General features: G+C 50.3%; 1 protein-coding gene across 1 annotated transcript; it reads right to left on the bottom strand.

Moving 5' to 3' along the window:
* Positions 1-475: 475 nt before the first annotated feature.
* On the bottom strand, positions 476-23,748 carry LOC119151877 (transmembrane protein 151B-like). The gene is made up of 2 exons (XM_037396243.1): positions 23,505-23,748; positions 476-3,750 (listed from the first exon to the last, which is right to left on the bottom strand). The coding sequence occupies exon 2, from the start codon at positions 3,715-3,717 to the stop codon at positions 2,320-2,322; it is 1,398 nt and encodes a 465-aa protein (XP_037252140.1). The 5' UTR covers positions 3,718-3,750; positions 23,505-23,748; the 3' UTR covers positions 476-2,319.
* Positions 23,749-25,858: the final 2,110 nt, after the last annotated feature.

The following is a 25,858-nucleotide window of genomic DNA, read 5'->3' as shown; positions in this document are numbered from 1 at the left end:
TAGTTCCCAAACAATCCCAGCTCTGCCTGGGGGTGGTAGGTGGCACAGTGTAGATGGGGGACTAGGACGGGGTCACTGTCGGGTGGATCTAAGTTTGGATTTTTCTCTAAGTTTCAGTGTTATCCGGCTTGGCCCCAGCCCAACCACAATCATTAACCCGAGCCCAAACCTGGTTCCTCCACATGTCTGGGATGGTTATTCTTTTTTTAGAGGTGATAAACTAACACATCATATGTGTTATCTATCTTTTGCGATAAATGCCAAGCTGTCAGAATGAAAATGTCACATAAATCATACATAAAGTATTTACATTAAAAAAGATAGGCTCATACGAATTTAAACAACCTTTCTGATGGTGCCATCATTTGCAGCAGGTTAGCCAGGTACTGCCAATGTTTCTATTTCTGGAGTTGAAATAAACACAGCACATCAAAACAGTCATCAAACCGAAACAGAATGTATTTAACGTGGTGCAACAGTCAATGCCATAAGAAATCACCATATAAGTACGCAGAGTTATATATAATCTACACATACTAATATGACTTTACAAATCTCATATTACATGTAGATACACATGGAAAGGACTTGGGAGGAAGCATTTGTTGCCAGCCCCTCTGGGGGCTCAGTTTCTTACCTACTTACTGTAAGGTGTGACAACACATTGTTTTCGGAAGTGACTATTGCAATCGCATTGCATTCTCCTGGGAATCACTGTGGATAACAACCTCCACCATTCACACGACAAAATGGTATGGAGCTTTCTCAGTGTATGACCATCCCTTGTGGGATGGAGGTTCGGCAGGTGTAAGGTCCCTGGTGGCTCCTCAGTGTGGCCATAAGCTTCTCGGATCGGTTCTGGGCTCTCAGGGGGTCTCCAGCCGGTCCAGGAGGGCAGCCCACAGCCCGCAGTGCAGCAGCCCGCTCTGCCAGGACCAGACACCTTCTGTGTTTGGCATGGCTGGGACTAATTCTGGAAGGTGCTGCGCCTGCTCCAGGGGAAGCCTTGCAGGAAGAGCCTGGAGCCCCAGCAGGAGTGGCCAGTGGGGCTGGCTCCCAGATGTGCTCCTTGCCTGGGGCTGGGGTGGCACCGCATCTCGCCTGGGAAGGTGGGAAGGCGGCAGTGGGCTGCAGGCCAAAAGCCCTCCCCAGGGCACATGGAAAGCTGAAAGGTAATGTGGAGCAGTCCTGCAACTGCCCTAATAGATGCTGTGGGTAGAAGAGTTTTCCTAACAACTCCAGACTGTCAATGGGATGTTTAAGACCATATTTACCTTTCCTAATCCAGCCCCTCTCCCCTTTCCAGCCCATACTGCTCCGAGAAAGTGGTAAGAGTGAAACAATCGCAAACAAGACCCACAGTCCTAAAAATAGTGGCACTAACAGGGCGCTGAGCTACATCACAGCTCTCAAGGATTGCTAACAGGGGTGGAGCCAGACAAGGTTAAGTACAACTGGAAACGCAGCCGTGTCTCTGCTGCAGATCAGGCAGGGCAAGGTGAGCAAAGAGGGGTTTGCGTTATCGGTGTACGTCACTGCTCTGGAAAGATAGTCCTCAGCACTTCTCAGGGGCATAGTCTGTGGTTGTGTCAGCAGTCAGTGACAGTCGTGCCATGAATAACCTTATTTTTGCCCAGTGGGAGGCAATTACACCCTGAAACACGTCCTCACTGGCAAGCCCCCAGAAAAACTGGAAAGCAGAAGTGAGAAAACTGGAAAAAAAGAAAGATGAGAGTAAAGCGAGGGGAGGAGAACATGAAGAAAGGAGAGAATAAATGACAGAAGAAAAGGAAAAAAAGACCTGTGAAAATAAAACAAATAAAAACCCACCTTGTTTGGGGTTTGCAGGAGGTGACTCAGCACCTGCAGATCTGAATTCTCCTTCTGACTTGACTCTGGCTGGCCATGTGCCTCTCACCTTGCTCTGAGTTTTTTACCTCGCAGGGCATCCAAGAGGGCAAATATACTGCAAAGCACAGGCTTTATAAATCCTCCAGCAGCAAATACTGTGACTGAAGCTTTAAACAAATAGACTGAGGGCAGGGTGGGAGGACAGGCGGAGAAAGGGTGAGGAGTGGAAGAGCGAAAAAAAGAGGGGAGCAAAGGACTTAGGGAGACCAGTCGAAGGAGGGGGAGAAGCTCTTGGGAATGAGGTTAGCTGTTGGTCAGAGCAACTGTGTCCTCCTGCAATGGCAGGGGGAAGAGCTGATGCCCGTCCTGCCTACCCGCTACGGAGACCGATGCTTGCAGGCTCCCCACTGGTGGCACCTCTGCGAGCCCTGTCCCGGGTACAGAGGAGCTGAGAAACCACAGAGGTTGTCACAGAGAGGTTTCTAGACAGGAGGAGCGCCTGACGTAGAAATGCTGCCCATCGTGCCCCTCCGGCCTGTGCACAATCAGGACGGGGAAGAAGCGGGCGTTGTGGTAGGTTGGGGGGTTTTCATTGACAGCCAGCTGGCTGGAGTAGGAGCAGCACTGCTCGTCCTGGCAGCCCCGGTCTGCGATGCTGCTGCTGTGGCTCCTCCAGAGGCCTGTCCTGTGGGAGCCATGGACGCGGCAGAGGGAGAAGCGGCTGGTGTTGAGGGAGAGGCGGGAGTTGCCGCTGCAGCTGTGGAAAGCGTGGCGTGAGAAGATGGAGGAGGTGCTGGAGGCACGGTTGCAGCGTTCGCAGCCGTGGGCTGTTTCACCGTACCGGCACACAGCATAGCTGTTGTAAGCCGGGGAGTCGGCCAGGTCCATGAGCATGGCCTCCGAGTAGCTGGGGATCAGCTGCCGGTTGGTGCAGATGTGCCACTCCAGCTCGGTGCTGTCCTGCGTGGCATCTCGGGGCATGCGGTACCGGTACAAGGGCTCCTCTGCCACGGTGGGTGCCGTGTATTCCAGGCCCAGCAGCTTCTCTACATGGTAGTGGACGTAAGCAGTCCGATACTCTATGAGTACCCTGAGTGGCCACGAGATCATCAGGATAGCTGCCACCCAGAAAGCATAGTGGGACACGTACCACGGGAGGTGATTGGGGTCCCCATAGGCCATCATAAGCTCTTTGAAGTCCACGTTTTTGAGCTGCATGCCTTCCCTCACCTCCATGTAGTCATCCAGCCCCTCGATCTCCGTGAAGAAGTGAGCCCTCTGAGTCAGGTAAGAGTTCTCAGATTCAGTGTTGGCAAAGCTGAAGCACTTGGTGAACCTCAGCTTGGTGGCTGTGTAGCTCTCCAGGCCCAGGAGCTCCTTGGAGATGTCCTTGTATCCACAGTGAGAGTAGTCAAACTCCGCTTCGGCCACGTGGGTGTTGACCCTCTCATGGTAGACTTGCGTTGTGGTGTAGGCATCGCCATTGCGGTACCGGGTCACCTGCCGGGTTCGCCGCACAAAGTGGTAGCTGATGGCCTTCCACCAGATGCATGGAGTGGCTTGCTGCATGCGGTTGATGCATTCATAGACACTGTCCACATCCGCCTTGTACTGCAGCTCTCTTTTGACATGGCAGTGCCAGCACTCCACCAGGTACACCACGTACAGCATAGAGAGGAAGGCCAGTGGGATATAGACATAGCCGTCCGAGCACGGGCTGTCATGGTAGATCATGGACTTGCCCTTGAAGGAGCTATCAAAGCTGAGCTTGGTGACCCGGGCCAGCTGACACCAGGCCACAGCACCCAGGCAGCCATACATGAGGATGGAGAGGAGGAGGCATTTCCAGTGCGACTCTCGGCACATGCAAGCGCTCAGGGACTGCTTCACAGGGCGTTGCTTCAGTCATGCCATCGGGGAGGGGGAGAGAAAGACAAAGAGAGAGCGAGGAACCCATCAGTCACGCCAATCTGCTCAACACACACAGTGACTGTTGCCTTCAAGACTGTGTCTGGCTTTGCTCTCGACAGCCTGAGGACTGGGACACCACTCGACTTAATACAAATGTGAATATAAACAGAAACACCATGCCAGAGACAGAGGTCTCTGGACAAAGCTCCTTCCTTGCTTCCTCCTGGCTCTGGGGAGGGAAGCTCTTTGTGCGGCAGTGAGTTGCCATGCCTGCACCACGGCAGATGGGTCCCTCCGCAGGGCTGAGACGGGCCCCCGTCTCCTCCCTGCCTGGACCCAGCATCACCTGAGCACCCCACCATCTTCCAAAGCTGAGAGGACTTCACTGCACACAGACAGCCGAAAGCAGGGGGCTGTGGACGTGCCCCTTTGCTTTGTGACTGTCCAGCACCTGGGTTCCCAGGCAGTGCTTCTAGGGAGGCTCAGGAGCAGCAGCCATCACCAGGCCATGGCCACATGTGTTGTACCAGTGCAGGTGGACCAGCATTTCGTGGAGCTGGAGGTGCTGCCTGACTCACAGCTGACTCACACCCAACCCTGAAACCTGCCAAATGATCGACACCATTTTTCTTGGAGGTGAGCCATTGGGAAAATTACTTAGATTCAAGCACATTTAGTTGAAAAAATTGTCAGGATTACAGCACGGTGCAGCATAGCTTCAGGCTGGTTAGAAGACTAGATCTGACCTAAAATACCTGAAAGCTTAGGCATTGGAGCTAAGGGTATATGCATGAATATTTAAAACATAGCACATCCCTCTCTTTCAAGTCCCAAAAAGTCAATCTGGGAGTAGAGCTGGAGTCGCACTCTCGTACTCCCCACTGCGTCCCCTGAGATGGCATGATTGCCGTCCTTACCCTGGCCATGGCGCAGTGAATCAGCTGCGTTGTCATGCTATGTTGGGCTGTAATAAAAAACACCAAACTGAGCCAAGCAGCTAGCGGAAATGGAGTTGTCTCCCTGCAAAGAGCAGCAGCAGCATGAGTTAGATTGCTGGCTGGCAGCCCCCCATCTGCAGAAAGTGCGTGAAGCAAGACCCCCTGCTGCCCTGGAAGGTGATGTGGAGGGCTGTCTGCATCCCTCTTATTACTGCCATCCTCTGCCTCCCCCCTAACTCTGAGGAAATGTCAGTGAGAAAGCAGATACACGCTGCTACTCATGCATCGTCATGCCCTCTGCTGAGCCTGATTTCATGCAAAAATAGCACACTGTTACTCCTCCCAAGGGGCCACCTCTAACACATCAAACTGCTCTGTAGATGCCAACAGATCCTAGGTTTGGGAAATGTCTTCTCCTTCTTTCTCCATGGGTAAAGTTCTCCCCTAGTACAGCTTATCTCAGACGCACGGCAGTTAGGATTCAGTAAGCAATCTTGAACCAGCAAGGAATTCAAGGAGCAGCATCTTATGACTAAAGAAATAATAGCACGGTGCCACTAGAAAAAAAGAGTTTACTGTCTTCTCAATGAGATGGAAGCATTAGCATCTAACCTTGCAGGGCTGTAAGGTCAGATTTAATACTGCTTTTTTTTTTTTTTTTTCTGGGACAGAGAACCACTTCTAAGTAACTATAGAGGGTTTTATGTTTTGCTGTCAGCACTGCCAAACTAGACTTCATGGGGTTTTGTTTTGATTTCACAGCCTCTAATCTGACACTGTGTAAGTGTAGAGTAATTTTATTGATTTTAGGGAGCTACATCAGCATTCATCTGCAGGGACTGAGGGCAGAATCTGGCCCCTGATTCTTCCTGATGCATCCAGAAGGAATACGTAAAGAATTTCTATTCTTAGCCCAAACCTTTTGTATGTGTGTGTCTCAGAATAAAGAGTCGTTATTCTGGGCTGTATTTTCTTTACAGTGGCCAAAACAGTTGTAGAGAAGCCAAGCGTGTTATAAAGGACATGGTACGTAACTATTTCTGTAGGTAAGACAGTGAAAAGACCTTAGTATGGGTAAGAATAAGGATGTTTTCCTTAGCTTTTTGCAGGAAATCTTGAGGAAGGCCACAAAGTAGCTTCAGGCAGTCCCCAAATCAGCTGAAAAATAGCTATGGGAGTTTTGGGTGGGAAACCCTGAGTCTACGTGCAGTCATGGAGAGTTTCATCTCTTGAAACTCTTGTCAAATACCCACAGCTCTGTCCCAGTGTGATTACTGCCCCAATGTAGGCTTCTGCCACAGCCATACACTGAACCCCAGGTCAGAGCCCCAGGCTCTCCTGACTCGTGGGAACTCCACTGGGATTCACCGTCTTCTATTCTTTGTCTCTTCTTGACACAGAACTAGTTTTTAAGTGCTACAGTAATGCAAAAAATATAGATTGCAATGAACAATTACAAACTTCTACCCATTTCTTCTCCTGGTTTTCTGAGGTGAAGAAAACTCTAAAAATGAACATCCCTCTACTCCACCCACTGGGACTGTGCAGAAGAAAACAGCTGGGCAATATTCTAACACAGAAATTTAAGTTCACACTCAGGTTTCCACAGGTACCTGTCATGTAAAATTGCATTTGGTTAATACTGTGAAGAATCCCAGTGGACCCAGCAAAAGATGCCCAGCAGTCAGTTTTACGGTAAGGTGAGTGCTTAAGGACTTCGTGCAGCTCTGGGAACCCCAATTTTTACCATGAGCTGTTCGAAGTGCTGTCAGCCTGGCCCGGGGCACAGCCACCCGAGAGGACTGTCCCACGTCAGTTAAGGCACTATTTGCCAAAGGCATTGCAATCCCCACCTTCCCTTTATCTCACTTCCCTTGACTAACAGCTTCTCCACTCTCTGCAGCTCTGTGGTCCAATTTAGAACCCACAGATTGGCTTCTGCCCAAGGAGAGAATCAACCAGCCCTGCTGGTTAGGGCTATCAGTGGCCATATCAGAGCGGGCAAATGCCTCCTAATGTGCTTAGCCCCATGAAATGCCATCTCCTCTTCGGGGGAAGAGATGGCTCTGGTCTCACCAGTCCTGGAGCAGCACTGGGCTGGGCTGGGCTAGCAGCAGCTCAGAGGCTTGCCGGTCCAAGATTACATTTCTGCATGCGTCCTCCGGAAACACTTCAAAAATGGTCTTCAACCTACTGCACTCAAAGTGCTGGATCAGCCCAAGCCAGGTTACCTCCACTATTCCCACTGCAGCCTGTAAAAAAGGCAGCTTCTCTCCTCCTTGCATTAGTGAAGACCCCAGAGCCTACTGCCACATCTGTCTGACTCACACACCTACCAGTCCAGTCCAGCAGGGCCTTCATGTTCAAAACCCTTTGGAAAAAAACACGATTCTTTTCTCCTAGCTTTTCTGACCCACTGCCTCATATCTTCCTTTGTTCCTAAGCAGAATCCACTCTCTGCAGTTCCTTGATTATAAAAAGATCTCTTTCCCAGGGTCTAACCTGACAGCTGTCCCTCCTATTTCACATTCTGAATACATTCTTTTAGCCTATATCCCCTTATTTCTCCTTCCCTTTGCTGAAATAATTATCTAACACAATTATACTATTAGAAACACTATTAGAGGGTTTGTAAGAAAGACACAAAATAAAACAGAATTACAATAGAAGTATCAGACATTCAAAAATCTAATAAGGAATTATATCTTTCCATCTCTCTCTGCATCACAAATTCATTAATATGTTAAACAAGTGGCTCCCAGACTTTGTTAATTAACATACCACCTTCTAGCAAGCATGATGTTTGTGGTACTACGTGGAATTTTCTCCTTTCTGTGCGTAGTTTCAGGTCAAAACAGGGCAAGCTTGTATTTCTGGATGAGTACAATAAATGCTTAAGGAAACTAATAATTTCCATGATAACTTGGGCCAGCCAGCAAACGGGAGCCGTGTCCTTTGAGGAATGTTGTGGGATCTGTGTTGTTTTGATGTGGAACAAAAGCATAACCCCTGGAAAATGTTAATAGAGAAACATAATTGAAGAAAGCAAAGACAGAGAACCTGACAGAAGGCCGGAGCCAGAGACTGTCCCAGAATAGAGGCTCAGTCACCAGGGCTCTGCCTCCAAGCTAGGACTCACGGATCTGGGTCTCTAAAGCAAATCAAGAGAGATGACCTTCCTCTCCTGCTTGTTGGGGGCTTTCCTTTGGGCTTTGCTTTCAGCATTGACCTGAGAAACCTCCTGACAGAAGGTTAAATGAGACACGGGTTGCCCAGTGCGGCTGTGGGTGCCCCATCCCTGGCAGTGTCCCAGGCCAGGCTGGACGGGGCTCAGAGCAACCCGGGCTGGTGAGAGGTGTCCCTGCCCGTGGCAGGGGTGGGAGATAGGTGAGCTTTGAAGGTCCCTTCCAACCCAAACCATGCTGTGATTCTACAGCCACTTCTGTGAAGAGGGATGGCTTTGCCAGATCAGATTTTCACTCATAATGTCCCAACAACTCTGATGACATACAAATTGTAAAAATCTCCTGGTTTGGATGGGATGCTGTGAAGAAGCACAGCTGAGCTGTCACTATTATTGTTTGTGAATTTCAAGTCATGTTTAAAGCACACACTGTAAATAACGTCTCACTACACTCTGGCATGCTGCTGAACAGCTTCCAGAAGCCTCCCTTCCCATTAAACCAGACTAGACTGGAAACCCCTACTAACTCTTGGCCCATCATCACAAGCCAAAATTCACTTTCTTCTTCCACACTTGAAAACAGCAACAAGAGAATATTCCCAAATCTTTAGTAGATCTGAGCACAAATGAGGAAAATGCAATGGGTGAGAGGTGGCATGTGCAGGGAGGACTGCAAGAGCCCATGCTGGGAGCCTTGCGGAGAAGAACAAGGTTTGGGGACAGTGTTGCCCCAAGTGTCCCTGGCCCCAGACAGTTGACCCTGCAGTGCTGCTCCACATTTGTGCTGCGTTTTTTTGGCCCGTCATTTCCAGGCAGAGTGAAGGATTTGTGTACCATGCAAAACGAAGAGGCAGCTCCACATCCTCCCATGGTCTGTCGTCTGTCTGTTGGCACGGAGCATTCTGAGACACTAAATGATAGGTGCTATTTAATTTGTAGCCGCAGTTGCTGGAAAATAGTCTGGAAAGCCCTAACTGCTGGCAGAGAACTGGAATTTCAACTGACACCTGTAGCAGACAGGAGTTTCCAGGCTGGCAACATTTCAATTCTTTCTCCTTCAAGGAAGTTCTGTGCAGAACTTAGTTTGCAAATGATAAAACATCCAGGCAGTGGCTGAAAGGGCAATTGCCTTCAAAGACACCCTCCGATGGCAGATGCCCAAGATCAAAAGCGGGTATGCAAGGCGTGGAGCCTCCCTTGCGCAGGCACACCCACCCAGCACTCGTCCAGGCTCAACAACAGCCAGGTTGGGTTCTGGCTGCAGCAACCATAATTAAAATCATTACAACGTGCTCTGTGTGGTAGTAGTGTGTAGATTTTGGCTGTTGATCTTGCCTAGTGTAAAGGGGTAGAGAGAGAGCAGAGGGAGAGTGTACAGCCTGCCATGTCCCTCACTTAGCAACTACAGCTGAAGATGCTCTGGTGGCAAGAGCAAGGGGCTGGTGGCCAGGATTTTGGCTCCCTGACGCATCCCTTGACTGCCTGCAAGCAACCAGAAGGAAGACATGGGTAGGTAAGTTGTAGCTGATAACCATCCTAAGTGAGCCTGTAAGCAACTGCATTGAGGGTCGCCGAGAATGCAAAAAAATTACCTCTACTCAAACCCTAACTTCTCCTTCAAAGGCATTTTTGAAGTGTAGGACTAATGCAAGAGAACCAGAACCATGTATTTATGGGTGAGCAAATTGTGCTTGTGTCTCCAGGTCCCTTCCTCTTGATGAGTACGTATGAACTAATGAATTTCCTGGGGCGCAGGTTAAGGTGGTCTGGGTGTCCCCATTCTTCCAAGTCAGCCTCTCCGTTAGCAGGAGGAAGAAGGGCCACACTCAGAGAAGCCCAGACTATTCCACCAGCCCAGGGTTTTGGGTGCCTAACTTGAAATTCTGGTGCCTCTGTTTTACCAGCGATAGCTCAGTGCTTTTGCTGCCCTCCGGACGCAAGTATGTCTGATAGCAGGACTTACCCCCTCGCCACGCAGCTGTCCCTCAGCATTGGCGGGGGTTCTTACACTAAAACAGCCAGATGGTTGTTTAGCACTTACAGGCAGTCACAGAAATTTCTTCTACCAACTTTGCAAGGCTGTTCTGGGTCAGGAAGGTTCAGCTTCTATTACAACCCAAACTACATTTACACCTTCAGACTGGAAGACACTGCGCCTTCTCCCTGTAGCTCCTGTATCTCACAGGCAACGCAATTTCACTCTGCAGCCCCATGTACAGCCCAGTAAAGTAACTAGTGGCTGGCAAAAATTCATCTTCCATAAAGACACTCTGCTTTAACTGAGAGACTAAAAGAAACAAAAAACCTGCAGTCCCCTTCGCTGTAATTTTGTCTCACTTCAGCCCCCATTCATGGCAGTGGGGATGCCCATTCTCTGGGTGTTGAGAGACTCTTTTCACAGGACTGCCTTCGCATTCTGCAGATACTTCTCCATTCTAATTATGACACCCTTCAGCCTTCTTTTTGACAGTTCAAATGGGCCAGGGTCTTGAAGTCCTTCACTGCACTGCTCTAGCTCTTTTTGGTGCTCTGCTCTCTCTCCAGCACCTTTAGATCCTTCTTAAATATGTCCCCTGCAAGTGGATACAGGACTTCAGCACTTATTTCACAGTCATCATGCCAAAACATAAAATCACCTCCCATTCCCCCTTTTTACTGTCCCCAACAGTTGCATTAGTAGATTTTTGCACTGCACCAACCTGGGAGTTCATGTTCAACTACTCGTCCACTTTGCTCCCAGGTATTTTTTGAGTCAACGCTTCTGAGGACAGCTGAAGGGTTGGCTGCACTCTCCACCCTGAGATGTATAACTTCAGGTTTGGCTTTGGCTTGAAGAAAGAAATTATCAAATGAAGCAGATCCCTCTGTAGGACTATGCTTGTCTCATCCTTACAGACCAGCGTGCCAATGTTTGTGCCAACTGTAAATGTTACTAGCAGTGATTTTATGCTTAATTCCAGTGGATAGTGTCAATTCTGGTAATTGTTCCTGCAGAACTCTGCCAATCTAATGGCTAATTACGTCATTAACTTATACAAGAAAACTGTCTTCACAAAGCTAAGTGTCAATAACAAAAGCAAGGCCGTGGCTGTTATGGACACCAAGGTGCTCCTCACATTTCCAGCACTCACTGCCAGGTGTAATCCCACATGCTGCCCTACATAATACTAAGGGAAACCCCCACCAAAGCTTCAGTGCAGCACATCATCACCTAGCTTGCTGTTGCTGTATGCTCTTCATCAGTAGCTGTATTTTACTCCAAAAGCAGCTGTATGGCAGTGTGGGCTTGAAGCATCTCTTCTTTTTCTGGCTGCCTCAGTACTGCTTATGGCATGCAAATGGTTATGGTGACGATAAACTTCTTGTTTTCTCCACTTCTGATTTTGACTGGCAACATAAATTTGAACCGAAAGTTGCCAAACTGACCCAAATAAAGGGGGAGAAATAGCCTGTGAAGTCCAAAGGAAATGGACCAAATTATTTTGGAGTCACAGTCTTTAAAAATTTGGTATATAATTTTGCCTTATGTTTACTATTTCTTCATAGCTCTCTATTGACAAAATGGCTTTTTCCTCTTCCATCAGATTTCATGCTTCAGTCTCCTTGAAAACTCCAGATGAGCTGTATAAGCAGAAAATATGCTGCTACAGCATGAATTTATTCTAATAGTTTTTTTTGTGGACAGTTTGGGGCCCAAGTTCGACTATCTGTGTCTGGTTCGCAGCTAGATATCTGGGTTCCCCAATTTCAAGAGCATTAAAATTCTCTTTTGGGGAAATCATGTCAAAAGCATTTTCTGTCCTTTAAACCCCCCTGTGTAAATGCATTTGCCCTTGGTGGCTGACCTCAAGAGCTGCAATTTTGCTGAAGCAAAATGCTATCATGTCTAAAATGAAAGAATGAGAGAAAACAGAGGGTAGTGAAGACGTGGTCCGAATGGAAATAGAGAAATGAGGGGGAAACACAGAAGGTGGGAAGAGGTGGAGGAGAGAAAAGGATAGCCTAGGCATGCTCTGAATGCCAGTGCCGCTGAGGCAGGGGAAGGGCTCCGGCAGGTGAGGATGGAGACCAGCCAGCCTGGGCAGGGGCAGGAGGGAATCCAGCCCAGAGAAAGGACCTGGGTGGATCAGTGGGGGAAGCACCAAAGCATCATATGAACCAGCAGTCCTCCCAGCCCATCTATGACCTGGAAAGCAGCTACTCCTGAACGGCTCCTTTCTCACCACTGGTAACTTCTCCAAAAGCCAGATCTATGCCCCTATCTCCTCCCCGCAGTCTGAGGTTGGTGGGATAAGGTTGTGCTAAATCAGGGCAGTCTCCCACGGAGGTGACAGCATGCTGCAGCGCTGACGCTGCAGCTGTGTCTCAGTGAGATGTGTGGTATCACAGCACTCTCCTGCTCTCTGCCAAGACCCGGCTTCGGGGCTGCAGGGTGACTTTATCACTGTCTTCAACAACAAAATGACCCTACAGCTCAGGATTACTCATGTGAGCAAAGAGTCAAGTCAGTCTTATCTTCCTTTTTTCCTCTTTTATTTAGCAAGAATAATCTTCCTGCCCAAGGGGGAAAAAAGTTGGGGAAACACTGACAGAGGACTAGAAGAAAAGAAATAGGAGTAGAGAAGAAAGAAGAAAAAATGGTGGATAAATTAATGCCAGTCATAATTGCATTTGCCTCTGCAGGTTTATGCTTGTGATGAATATAGTCCAATGAGATACATGAAAGGGAAAGAATAATCAATAACCACAAGCCAGGTACTTTGGCAGGTGGTGACCTGCCTGGATGAAAACAGATTTTTGTCGCTAACTGGGAGACTCTTCCATCTTGGTCAAGACAGGGCGGTGGAAAATATTCCACCTCCTGGTGGACGTGGCAGGACATAACACAGAGAGGACCACTGAGTCCTTGCTAGGCAGGTCCTACACTGTGCTGTTGACCATAACTGAGGTGAGCACTGACGCCAGGACCAACCTCTGGTGCTGAGAAGGGCTTCACCTTTTGTGCAGTGGACAGGGACAATGCAAGAAGAGCAAGGAGATCTCTACCACCTGTCCCCAAGCAGCCACAACAGATGTGTGTGCAGATATCATCTTCTAGCTCCTGAGGTGATCCTAGTGAAAAACAGGCCCAAGAAGTCTGGAGTGACTAGGGAGAAGACAGCTGCAGAAGAAAAGTCAGAGTACAACCTCTTACTGCTTGCTAAGGCTAAATTAACTCCTAGGTCAGATACTCATTAGTACAGTGAGGAAGGAGCCTGCAGGGCTGTGTTAAACCTGATGTTGGTGTATGATGCTCTTTCACCATGTGACATGCAGTCTGGGCGCTGCATGGGGCATCAGTAATAAGGCCTGGTGAGGGAAAAGGGAGATATCACAACAGTCATCTCATAAATCCCCTCCTGGGGAGCTTGAAACAAAATCCCTCTTGCCATCCATCTTGAACAGCAAGAAGCCCATTACCCCCTAGTTCACACTGAGCTGGTAGCAAGTGCTCTCAGTATGGCTGCTAGCATGGAGGGAAAGGGAAATATAAAGGGTTGAAGGCAACAGAAAAAGCCATTTTGCAACAGAGAGAATTTCCCTGCAATCCTTTAACGTGTATCACATTAGTTGATGCATGTATGTTTTGGATGCACCATTTGCTCTTCTGTCACAAAAGTCCTGTGAGAATGAAAACTTCCTGCAGGTGGGGACCATGATGCCAGTGCCAGCAGAAATGCTGTTACTTGGTTTGAAGAGAATAACCTGTGTGCACTCCACGTGTTTGTGGCATCTGACTCGGGCATTCACTTCAGCAGTTGACCTCCTGCGGTGAGCTGGGATCGCTTGGTTTCTTGTTTAAATCCCTGTGGACATTTAATCTCCTCCTTCCATCAATGGAGCTGTCAGGGGGAATGTCTCAGGGTGGGAAGGTGCACAAAATGGTAGCATTACATCTTCTGCCCAGAAAAGCAGGATGAGACAAACCATGAAAAGGCATGAATCTTGCTGATGCACCTGAATTTCAGATGCTAGGACACCTCTGAAATAGCATATAAAGACAGCTTGTTATTTCAAGCCATTCACCCTCATGAATTCAAGCCACCATCTGAAGATGAGGAAAGCAGAGGTCAGGACAGAAGGAGCCTCCAGTCCGCTAAAATGTCAGATTCAGCAGTAGATCTTGCAGGATACTTTTGAGTTCTTCAAGCAGAAATAAAGGAAATCCCAAAGAAGAAAGGCATTTGGATCCCAGCTAATACACAGGCTGCATACTGCAACAGGATGGGAAAGCCACTCACTAAAATACAAGGGTACATATGTGAGTGGCTTGAAGAATTTGGCCCTAGACACATCCGCGGGTGATGCCCCTACATGCTGCTGCAAGGAAAGCCATGCAGTCACATTTTCAGTGCCAAGGAATCCTAGCAACAAAGTGGTCACCATTTGCAAAATAGAAATGAGGGCTATTTTTGTGGCAGCTTCTTGCAAGCTCAAAAAAATGCTACACTAACAAAATTATCCCCTTTCCCCCCAAATTGCTGATTTTGCTGCCACTGGCTTCCAACTCAGCAGCAACACAAAGAGCGTATTCTGGGGGCAGAGGATTTTTCCCAATAATGTCAGTGATGAGAATGAGTTCATCAGGAAAGAAAAGCTGGGATTTGAGTTGCCTCAGAGCAAGAGAGTAGCTCCAGGAATGGTTCTTTTTTCTATAATTTAAGCACCCATCGTGCTTAGCTCATATTACCCACTCCCCCGCCTTGAATATTGGTGGTTTCTAGAAGACACTGGGTAAATTTTACAGGTATAACAACGTGGCTTACCTCAGCACTTAACAGTCAATGATAAAAGCATCATATATCCTCAGGAAAGCTCCTGGGATGCAGTTCCCAGCCACTGCCAATTAGCGAGACTCAGTGATTGGCATGAACCATAGCTGTGCTGCTTGAGATTTTGCAGCTTGCTTCACGCCTAGCCGGCCACTTGCCCCCCACCGCAGCCAGCAGCCAGCCCTGCTGCACAGAGGTTTCTAGGCAGGTGCCCTTGCCCTTGCTCCTGCACCACAGGGAGCTCCTGTGAAGGCTGGCGGCAGCACTCATCTCTCTGCCCACCCTGCGGCTGCAGAGTGGAGTGATCCTCACCTTGGCAGGAGCAGGCTCCAGCGTGCTCCAGCCTGTGAAAGCCAGACCCAGCTCCTTGCACCCTCGGGCAAGCCACAAGCAACACAGAGGTACCACAGCCCCAGGGGACCAGCTAGGTGCAACTTGCTGATGGCACTGGTGTTACTGGTGGCTTTGCTGACATGAAGGGCAAACTGGCACCAGCCAAGGGAAAACAAGAGGGCTGGTGGGACCAGCTCCCGTCACTTCAGTCCGGGAGGGTGGGGGACAGTGGGGATGGGAGATGGGGAGTAGCCCTCTATGTGCCTGACAAAGTTCCAGCTGTGTTCAACAGGAATCCTGTAAAACCTACTTTGCACCCACCTTTGCTCACAAGATGCAGCTCTCCAGGGGTGGGAGAGGAGCAAGCAGGGAGAGGAAGCTGGCAGGGCTTGAGCAGGTGTGTTTTCTCCTGTGCTGCGGAAACACGCCGCCTGCAGTAGCAGATATTACGGCATAGGTCAGTGGTGTTCTAAAGCTTGTCCCTTCCCGCTCCCAGGTCCCTGCAAATGTCCTGTGCCTCAATGTTCTCACTGTTGCCACAGGATGGTCCTGTGTATCCTGCCCGACTTTCCCTCAGTGTCAGCATGGGGAAATGAGGGACTGACCCGGAGCTGGGCTGGACAACGGCCCCGGACCAGTTTCGCGGGGAAAGGAGTGGGGAGCCAGGTGGAGACAGCTTTGTGAGGAGGAAGCCCAAGGAGTGTTAGTTCCTCACCAGCTACTTGCCAACTAGTTGTTGAATGCCTCTGTTTAGAGACTTTGCAAATGAGAAAAATAGTTCCTTATTATGAATACCATTTAATCTTTGCTTACTCTAAAGGAACACTTTGAGATCTAAATGGGGAATAGAAGCATCTCTCACGTCCTCAGAAGAAATACGATCCAGGACTGATCCAAGCTCCAGTGAAGTCTGGGGAAGTCTTTCAAAGGGAACTGTGAATCCAGTTTCGTCCAGAATCATAAAGTTTTATTTTTATTCTCACTCATTTGCAATGCCATCCTTTTGCCTAGTAAAACCAGAACAATGTGGCTCTGTGATTCAACCTATCAACCTCCAGCCTTCCCAGTTCCCATGTGTGACCTCTCAGTCGGACCCTGACAGCCACACTTCAGCGGAGGACCTGCCAGCCCCATGGTGCCGAGCTGCTGCAGCTCAGGCTGTGGCTGTGCCAGGTCCCTCATGCCACTGAGCTGACCATCCCTCACAATAACATCCAGCCACCACTCAGGCTTCAGCTGCTCTGTCAGGTTTGGGGGGGGTGGGGTGTTTCCCCATCTCTGCACCTTTCTGAACACAGCTGGGACCTCAGCACTGACAGGTGTTTTTTTTTTACAATGGTGCTCCTGTTAAGGTAGTATCCCAGAAGCTAATGCTTCCCTATGAGAAATGAGGTTTCACCATAAATACCAGTTCTCTCTCCCTTTTGTTTCTCTCTTCTCTGTTCTTCCTCTGAGACACTCTGCAATAGCATGTGACAGCACAGCAGGTGAAAACTTCACTGGGAATTCATTGAAACATCTAATGGTTAAAGGGATCCTGGGAGCCAGGACACCTGGATTTTATTTCCTGACTTGACTTTGACTCATGGCATGGCTTCAGCACATTTTTTTATAGCTCCTGAAGACACTGAAAAAATAGCATTTATAAAGTACTTTCACATGAGCATGGCAGCAGGACTCTCCAGGAAAATGTCTCATCTGCATATGAGCTGTTGCATCCTGCCACTCCGAGTACCAGCTGGGGGGCACCAGGGGATTTGGCTCCTGCCCTAGCCTGCTGACAGCCCCCCCCCCCAGATGACCGCAGCATGCCTCGGGCCTGCAGACAGACGATCCCTCCTGCCCTCTCAGCACATGCCCTCACTAGCCCTTCTGCCATCAGGTGTTGGCACTTCTGGCTGGCCACCTCACCTCCAGGCAGCCATGGGGAGGTTTTTCTCCATCTTTTTGGTCCTCAGAGGGACCCACATGCTGGCAGGACCCTACTGCAGACGCTACCACCCTGGCCTCCGTGGTGCTCCGTGCTCCCTCTGCCCATTGCAAGGTGGGGGGAGACAGTACGGCTTGTGCCTGTGGACACTCAGGCTCTTCTCGATCTTGTTCCCCAGGACACACCTTGCTGGCTTGCGAGAGCTACTCAAAGTAAGATGCCAATGCCTTGAACTGAATCACTTTTGTTCCCACACCAATCGAATGTTGTACTCCACAATTCCCAGTCCAGCTCCTAAGGGCAATCAATTGCATGGGTATGAAGGTGGCCTCCAGCCATAAATGCACATCCACGAATCACTTCTCTTCCACAGCCAAATACACTGTGACCTGCAGAATTCTCTGGCTGATTCCATCCTCTTCCCTGGTAAGGTTGGGTTATGCAGACTCCACATTTGCAGGTCACCCCAGTTACCTGCTGTTAGCTTCCTTGACAGAAGCGTGACTCTTTGTGACCTGCTCACTGCCCTTTGCTGTCAGCTCCCACCCTGCCGGACCCAGCTCTCACCAGGCAGCCGTTTCCAGCCCCTGTCTTCCCTGAGGCCCAGTGTTACCAGTCTTTCCTTAACAAGGCCTCTGCTAGCTGGATGCTGAACTGGGATGTGTGATACCTCAGCTGTATAGAAATGGCACCATGTGCAAGCTGGGATTCCCTGTACATTATTCACCTGATGTAAAGCCATGGAATCAAAAGCTCAGGCATTTTGTGGGGTGTAAGCCTCTCTGTCCTCTCCCAGTGGCACGTGTGGCACCGTGAGAGTGGCTGCCAGGTACACCAGACACTGCTTCACAACCTTAACTCTGCTCCGGGAAGGCTTCCAGCCTCCTGGTGCTGCGGAGCTACTGGTGCTGCACGCAGCCAGGCTCCTCCAGCCTTCCCACATGCCATCTGCCCGTTTCAGGCACTCTTCTTCCTTGCTTTTGTGGCTGCAGACAAGATGTGCTGTGGGCAGAGTGGTCAGCGCTCAGGGAGGAGCTGGCATGGGTGGCTCTCGGAGGCAGCCTCTACTCCTGACCTGCAGTGTGTGCTCCTGTTGGCACAGACCCTGCTGGCTCTGCTGCAGGCAGCATCCCTGCCGTAACACCTCATCGGCTACTCTGCCTAATGCTGCTTAAATGAAGTTACCCCATTAAGAGTTTGGGTAGTTAACAAAGCTGTTACAGTGACTGTGACCTCAACAAAGTTCCACTATGTACTATTTTTAACTTTACAGTTCTTAAGCTCAGAGGATCCCAAAGAATGATTAAAGTCTGAGAGTGAACTCCTGAGTGAACTATATTTTCCATGACTAGAACTTAAAAACTAATTAACTACTTAACCATGCTTTTCTGAAAAGTAGAACTCCTGCTGCAAGTGAAAAATCAAACACAACCTTATCTATGGTATCACAACAGAGTCACAGTAACAACTGAAAAGGCCTTACAGTGCTGCTGATAGCTCGGCAGCCACTACTTCACGTGTTAACTTGCCACCATGTGTTAGGACACACGTAGAAACAAGCCCTACTCATCACAGACTACTCGGGGACATTTAACTCTTTTTAATATCTGTTTCTGCAGCATCCTGGGTCACCGGCAGTAATTTGAGCTATCTTCTCCATAGGTGTAGAAACAGATGAGGGGAAGCCTTGTGTTTGGTTCCCAGGGAGAAGATACCTCCTACCTTGCTCTTGTAATGGCTTGCACTGATTGAAAAGCATCCTTGGTATCTGCACTTCCCTTCTGGAGGGAGATGACCCTATGAGGTCTCTGAATTAGGAAAAGAAGAACAAGGAGGGTATTTGGGGCTGCAAAAAAGTGTGCTTTTCCACTGGTATCAGGTGACTGTCTGTCCACCTCAGAGAACAGCATTAGAAGCCAGGTCTGGAGGGGACTGACCACCACATCACCTAGTCTCCCCTTCTCCCGTGAGGCAACATCTACATACTTAACAACTATGTGCCCCAGTTGTCCTCAGAACCCTCCAATGGCAGAGCTCCACAAGCTCCCCAGTTGCTCCAGCCCAGCATTCCATTGAAAAAAATTCCCCTGCTGGAGGGAATTAGGAAAGTCAGCCAGAAGGAGCAACACACTTCAGCCTCAGACATGGCGGTATGGAAGCACTCTGTTGGAGAGGACAGAAGACTTTGCCTGTAAGAAGCCCACACAGCTGGAGCCCTGTCTGCCCTTCAGAGCTCAGACACATCCATTTGATGTTTCCTATCTATTTTTTTTAAAGTTTTGACAGCTCTTGTGTGAAGTGCAGAGAAGACAGCCAACTTCAAGGCACCAAGAACAGACGTGATCAGAAGATAAAGCAGGACAACAAAAAGAACAAAAGCAGACAAAATTATGTGATGCCTCAGCATGGATTTTCTTATGACAGGATCTGCAATACAAATATTGCCTGGAAATGCAGGATCATGAAAAAAGCTTTCCAGTTCCTCTAATGCCACTACTGGTGGACTTTCTCCTTTGTCTCTATGAGGGAGACCATTTGGATCAAGGAATAAAGGGCCCTCCTTGGTTTCTGTCTGCTGAATAAACTACGGGCAGGAAGGGTAGAAAGGGGTTTGCCCTGTTTGAACCTCACTCAAGAGGGGGAATATCATGCACGGCCTAAAAAATAACTGGCTGGCCAACCATGCTCACTTGGGATGATGACACTCTTCCACCAGGCTGACAGCTATCATTCAGGGCATTAGCTGAGCAGGTCTTTTGCATGAGGTTTGGGAGAGCTGAAGGGAAGGAAAAGCGGAGCTTCCCTAGGAGCCACATCTCACATCTCCTGCCCTACTCTAGGCAGTGCCTGCTGAGTCAGTGCCCTGTGCAGCTCTTGACAAGGGAAGTAGTCCTTCTCTGGAAACTGGTACCCAGTGGTCCCTCTGCAGCTTTTGCTTAAAAGGTGGTGGGGAACATTAACCTCCATCACAGGCCCTGCACCCTCTCTCCTCTCCATCCCCTACTCCTGGGTTGATTTGTCTTGAGCACAGAAGTCTTGAGGATGACAACAAGCCTCTAGAAGAAGAGGAGGATGTCACAGAGGCAGTGGGGAGAAAATGGGCTTCTACAGATCTGCGAGGGATGGGATTCATCAGACCACAAGGATCTGCTGGTGAGGAAGGTGCACCTACAGCAGGCCTGATAGACCTGGAGGGTTTCCTGCCTCACGTCCTCCACCACCTCTCATCCACATGAGTATGACAGCCAATAAATGGGGACAATTTAAAGCTACCCAGTCTAAGTTACGAAGGGCTTTATGCCTGATGCTTTCAATGTCCTAGGATAAACATAAAATAAATGTGTTTCATGTTCATACTTGGTGAAAGGCATAAAAATGCTGGGGAACTAAATGGAGTCAATTCTCCAAGTAAAGAGTGTCTCTCCCATGGCACACCTAAGAGGAAAGGATCCTGTTACCTTTTGACCTGACAACCTGCAAAGCTGTAGCCTACCAACAAGCAGTATGTCTGTTTTGTTAACTTGTAACACCCCTTGGTGCTGCTGTGACCACGAACGGCACTTCTCACACCAGCTCCTGTTGCATTTCACAGTGGCAGTAAGAGGAGAGTTTAGGTGGCCTCTCTTTGCATCGTCTCCATGAGTGAGCTGATGACCATGGGTTTCAGGAACATCGACCTATGAGATTTTTCCTCTTTTATTTAAATAGCTTAACCGATTACAGTATGTCATGCTCAATTGAAGTTCTTAAATATGGAAGAGAAGATAAAACCAGGAATGGACAACTGCTGTTTGACTCTGCTGCTACAGGCAAGACAAATATGTATTTCAAAATGTCAAGTGGCTAATGCTTTCGACTTTCTTCGGTGATTGCTTGCCTTTGGTAGCAAATAAATGCTTTGTACTCACCAGCTCTACTTTCCTGAAAAAAACCCACAATTTCCAACTAAGTTTTAAAGATCTAAATATTTAAGACCATTTCCCAGCTGAGGTGTAAACAGAAAAGTCACTACTAACCCTTCAGTGTAGGTGCAGGTTGTGACAGTAAGAAGTAAAACAAGAGAAATAGCCACCCCACTGCTTAACTTGGACAGTACACAGCAGCAGGTTCTGCTACCTCAGAAAGTAAAGGCGACTATGTCTGGAGAATCAATCTATAGCCATAACTGCTGAAACATTTGGGAAAACACATCCTTTACACTCCTTCCCCTCAAAGATCCTAATTCTTTTTTGCAAGAATTGATGGGATAGTAAAATCCTACTCTTAACACCAGAAGCGTGGCTTTTCCAGGTCATCCAGCTCAAGCAATTGGTATTTCAACAGAAAAAATCAAAACCAGAATACTGGCAGGTAATCTGAGGGCTTGCTCTGACATTCAGCAAAGTCAGCAGTAAACCTAAGTGGCCCTTGGCAGAAGAGGAGAAGGGCTGTGACAGGTAACCAAACTGCCTCTCTCCTTCCTGTTCTGCAGCTGCACCTTCACTTGTCCTGCTTTTAAGAATAAAAACTTAGACTTTAGACACATTCTCTGTTAGTAGCTCACGGTTTCCTCTCAAATTGATTTATTGCCCAATAAAGGCAATTTTCAGTCACTGTTACAACTTAAGCCCATGCATTTGATCTAAGTGAAATCCATAAATGACAAGACTAATAAAGAATGCCATTAAATGCCCATTTAATACCAGGCATTTAAATGCAACTGCAAGTCCAGGTGCAAAAAGTCTATTTACATTGACATGGAGAAAACATGAGGAAAAGACCAATATCACAGGACTGCAGTATTAAGATATCACTGCTACAGGCATTTGAGATATAAACTGAAATGTGCGAATGTTTGTGTTGGAACAGAAGAAAAACTGAGAACAGGATGAGTGAAGCAAGATATAATGTGCTTAGCAGAGAGATCAAGTGCTCTCATGTCTAGAAATGGCTTGGATGTTTTTATGGTGGACTTGATATATTGGAAAGCCTTCTGTAGCTCCTGGTCATAGACCAAATAAATCAAAAAATCCCTTCCAGCATTAACCATCTATTGATCTTCTGCAGGGCTGTAATTACATTGGGGAGCTCTACGGTTGCAACAGCAGCTGTATCCTGGATCCAGCCACAGCTCTTCATGGTGAACTGTGTTGCAGGTGTTTAAAAAGCAATTGTACAGGAGAAAACTCTAATTTTCACCCATGGAGAACAGTTTTTTCAACCTGAGCTGCAAAGTAAATTTTCTATTATAGGTACTTAAAAAAAGAGCTCTTTGGTTTTAGCAAGTATACTGCAGCTTCACACAGGCTTTGTTGAGGCTACTGGCTTTTGACTACAGGACTATGAGACTGTTGATGAGCCATGGGACCTGTTAACAAAACCTTGAAGCAGACTAACTGCACACAGCGATGTTCCAGGGTTGCTTTCACTTGTTTTCAGTTTTCTCTGCCTGCTTTAAGGCTGCTGTCTGCACCCCTGGGAGCATCTACATTTGGTTTTAACTCTGTATCGTGATGAAAGTTCAGTCACTTCCATGATCTGTGCATGGATTACACGATGTAAATGCAGACCTGTCAAAACAATTGGGAGCAAAGGCTACATTAAGCACAGAAGAAATCCTCAGGTATTTCTAAAAACAAGGCAGCTTGCTGTCCCGAGTGTGCTGATTGTGGACTGTGTGTCACCTACTGCCACAGAGCCCTGCAATTCTGTCTGGCCAGTGCCTTGTGGCTCAGGATTTGTGTCAACACTCAGATGCATCCGTCATTCCCTCCCTATGATGTGCAAGGCCACGGTGAGCACGCTTGACAGCTGATCTGAAGAAAGATATTAAGCTGTATTTCTACCGTGTTTCTATTGCAGGATTAGGCAACAGGACTGCCTAGGCCCCATGCAAAAAGGGGGGGGACGACCTCCTCCATTGGCCCAAAGCACCTGAAAGCCGCCGAGCCCGGGCTGCAACCCTTCTCCAGCCCAGTGTGCCTCTCCCTCCGGTGACACCAGCGCCCCGCAGAGCTGCAATTTTCTTGGCCGTTTCAGAAGTCCCAGGGAAGCGGTAGGCTCTCCTAGCCAGACCCCAAGGGGCTTACGTAGCCAACTTCCCTGGGCAGCCCCCTTTACCCCACTGCCGCGGCTCGGTGGAGAGCCGCGGCCCGAGCCGCCGCCCCGAGCCCGGCAGCCGGCGCAGGGCTGGGTGCCGGGGGCCCGTCGATAAAGCCCCGCAGCCAGCGGCCCGCCCAGCTGCGCCCACCCGCCGGCCCGGGGGGCTCGGCACGGCGGCGGGGGTCCGGCCGGGGGGCAGCCCCGGCAGCGCAGGGCGCGGCGGGGCAACCGCACCGCGCTCCGCACCGCGGCGGCTGGCGGCCGCCCACGCGGCGCGGCTGCAGGTAGCCGGCCGGGCGGGCTGGGGCTGGCCCCGGGGCTCCCCCCGCGCCGCGCACACCCCAGCCGGGCACCCTCCTCCCGCCGCGGTCGCAACCCCACCCGCCCCGCCGCCCCGGAGCTGCCTTTGCCCCCGCCCGGTCTGCCCGGCCCGGCCCGGGTCGTCCGCCCCCGCCGCCGCTCACCTCCTCCCGCCGGCGGCAGCGGCGGCCCCCGGCGCTGGGGTGCTGCCCGGCCCGCTCTCACCAGCCGCCGCGGCTTCCCCCTCCGAGGACATCCTTGGCCATCACCGGCGGCGGGGGCTGCGGGGACACGAGACGGCCGAGCCCCCCCGCGGGCCGTCCCCCGCGCCGGGGCCGGGGCGAGCCGCCCCCAGCGCCCAGGGCCGCCCTGCCGGGTGCTCCCGGCTCCCTCCGCCACCATCCCAGGCAGGCGGGCAGGGAGGGAGGGAAGGAGGCGGCGGAGGGGAGGAGAGAAAGATGAGGCGGGTGGGGGTGCCCCTGCCGCTCCCGGCCTCCCCAGGTGGGCAGGCGACCGTCCGGCGGCTCCCGGCGCGGCTCCGCGGAGGAAGGCTGGGAGCTGCGGGGTGTGCTCTTCCAACCCCTGCCCTCCCCGGGCGGCCCCTTCCCCTCCCCGGGGCGCCCCTTCCCTTGCCCTCCCGTCTCCTTCTCGGGGGGAGCTTCGCCCCCCCCCCCCGCGCGGTTCGCCCTCTCCCCAGGATGCCCCCTCGCCGCCGGCCACCCCCTCTCAGCGCAGCATCACGCCCTCGCCACCCCCCCGCCCTTCCCCGGAGCCCGCCCCTCGCCCGGGCTGGCGGCTGCACCTCTCGGCGGGACGCGGCCCGGCAAGAGGTGGAGGTGGAGGAGGAGGAGGAGGGGGAAGGCTGCCCCGGCGGAGCGCTCCCGCATGGTGCAGCCAAACTCGCCCGGCGATGCCCCGCTCCCCGCCCCGCTCGCAGCGGGGGCAGAGGCGGCGCTGCCGGGACCCAGCCCTGGGGCTGTCCCGGCCTCTCCAGGCGCAGCCGGGGCGCAGCCTCGCTCCTGTCCCACGCCGGGCACCTCTGCTGCCCCCGCTGCGGCTGCAGCGCTGGTGCGGGGCTGCCCGGCCCCCCGGCCCTGCCGCCCACCTCCGCCTCCTTCCTCCCGGAGAGGCAGCTGGCGGAGGGAACCTCTGCCCCTTCCTCCTTTGCTGCTGCCCGAGCCTTTCCTGGGTTTCATCAGCCCCAGCAGGGGAGTCTCCCCCCACAGCTGCAGCCTCCTGCAAACTTCCTGCACTGTTAATATTTCTTCCTCCTGCCTGCATCCTGCACTCAGCGCATCCAGTCATCATCTGCTCTTCTGCGGACCAAGACCGGTGTACTGCACCATCTTATCTCTGCATGTTTGCTTCATGTTTCATTACAGTCTTTGCCTTGTGAGGCTCACCTCATTTGATCCGTTTCTCTCCCTGTGCCCTAGAGCAGTATATATTTTAAATGCTGCATAAAATCCTGCAACCAGGCAAGTAAGCACACTTGAAGCATCAACCTTCACATTAATATTCACACCTCTACTCTTGCACAACATGCTTGCTGTTTTACAGGCATGCTGCTCTGGAAAGCTCCACTTGCTTCATGGCCCTCGGGCTGCGTAAGAGGCTGATTAGAATGATTGTAGAGCAGGGACCAGTACTGGGTGTGTGAATGTATTGAGAAAAAAGCCTCAAAGCTGAGATTTTTTAGAACCGTTGGGGTCTGCTAAGTCTGAATTTCAGGATATTCATTGCACAGGGTAAGTCTTGGCTGATGCCAGATGGAGAAAAACCCCCAATTTTGGAAGTGCCAGATGTCTGTGAAAGACAACTGACAAACTCCCTTTGCCTTTTGTGGTTCTGGATCATGCTGCAGTGCATCTACTGCTGCTGTAGCTATAGCCGCATGTGCCTTGTCCTCCCCCGATGACATCTCCTCCTGGCAGGAGTGGCATCTGTTTGGCTGCATCCAATATATACGTGCAAAACAGTCTGGCTTTTGCTCCTCGGCCCTGGAGAGGAGCTGTCGGATGCACATAGCGGAACGCAGTACAATGCAGGTTTATAAAGCACATGAAAATGCACATTTGAAATACCCTGTTTCCTTTCCGTAAATGGCACAATAAGAAATGATCTCTTGGGGACAAGATAGCCAGCAGATGGGCAGGGAGCAGGTCACATCTGGGACACGGGAAGAAGCCATAAGGAATGCACAAGGAGTGCCTGTCACTTACTCGACGAGATCTATTGGAGAAGAGAAAAACTAAACCCCTGTCCTGCTCGGTCAGCCCACATATGTTTGTCTAGATGGTTTCAGTGACCTTATATACACGATGAAACAGGTGTCTGTGGCCATGCTGGGGCACGATGGAGGGCTGTGGGCAGAGGGGAAATGGGCCAAGCCAGAGAGAATTGTGCACTGAGAAATCTGGGCTGAACACTGCATTTGTGCTGCACTTCTTGTAGGGGCTGTTAAAAAGCAACACTTAAAGCCACCATGAAGGGATGTCCTAAAAATAGGTTTCAGAGT

This window comes from Falco rusticolus, chromosome 7 (genome assembly GCF_015220075.1).
Source record: "Falco rusticolus isolate bFalRus1 chromosome 7, bFalRus1.pri, whole genome shotgun sequence".
Classification (NCBI taxonomy): Eukaryota; Metazoa; Chordata; class Aves; order Falconiformes; family Falconidae; genus Falco; species Falco rusticolus.
Note: the sequence above shows the minus strand (reverse complement) of the source record. Positions and strands in the feature narration are given on the sequence as shown.

Bases quoted from the DNA above. Each gene is read 5' to 3' on its own strand.
- LOC119151877 (XM_037396243.1), bottom strand. From the start codon at position 3,717: ATGTGCCGAGAGTCGCACTGGAAATGCCTCCTCCTCTCCATCCTCATG.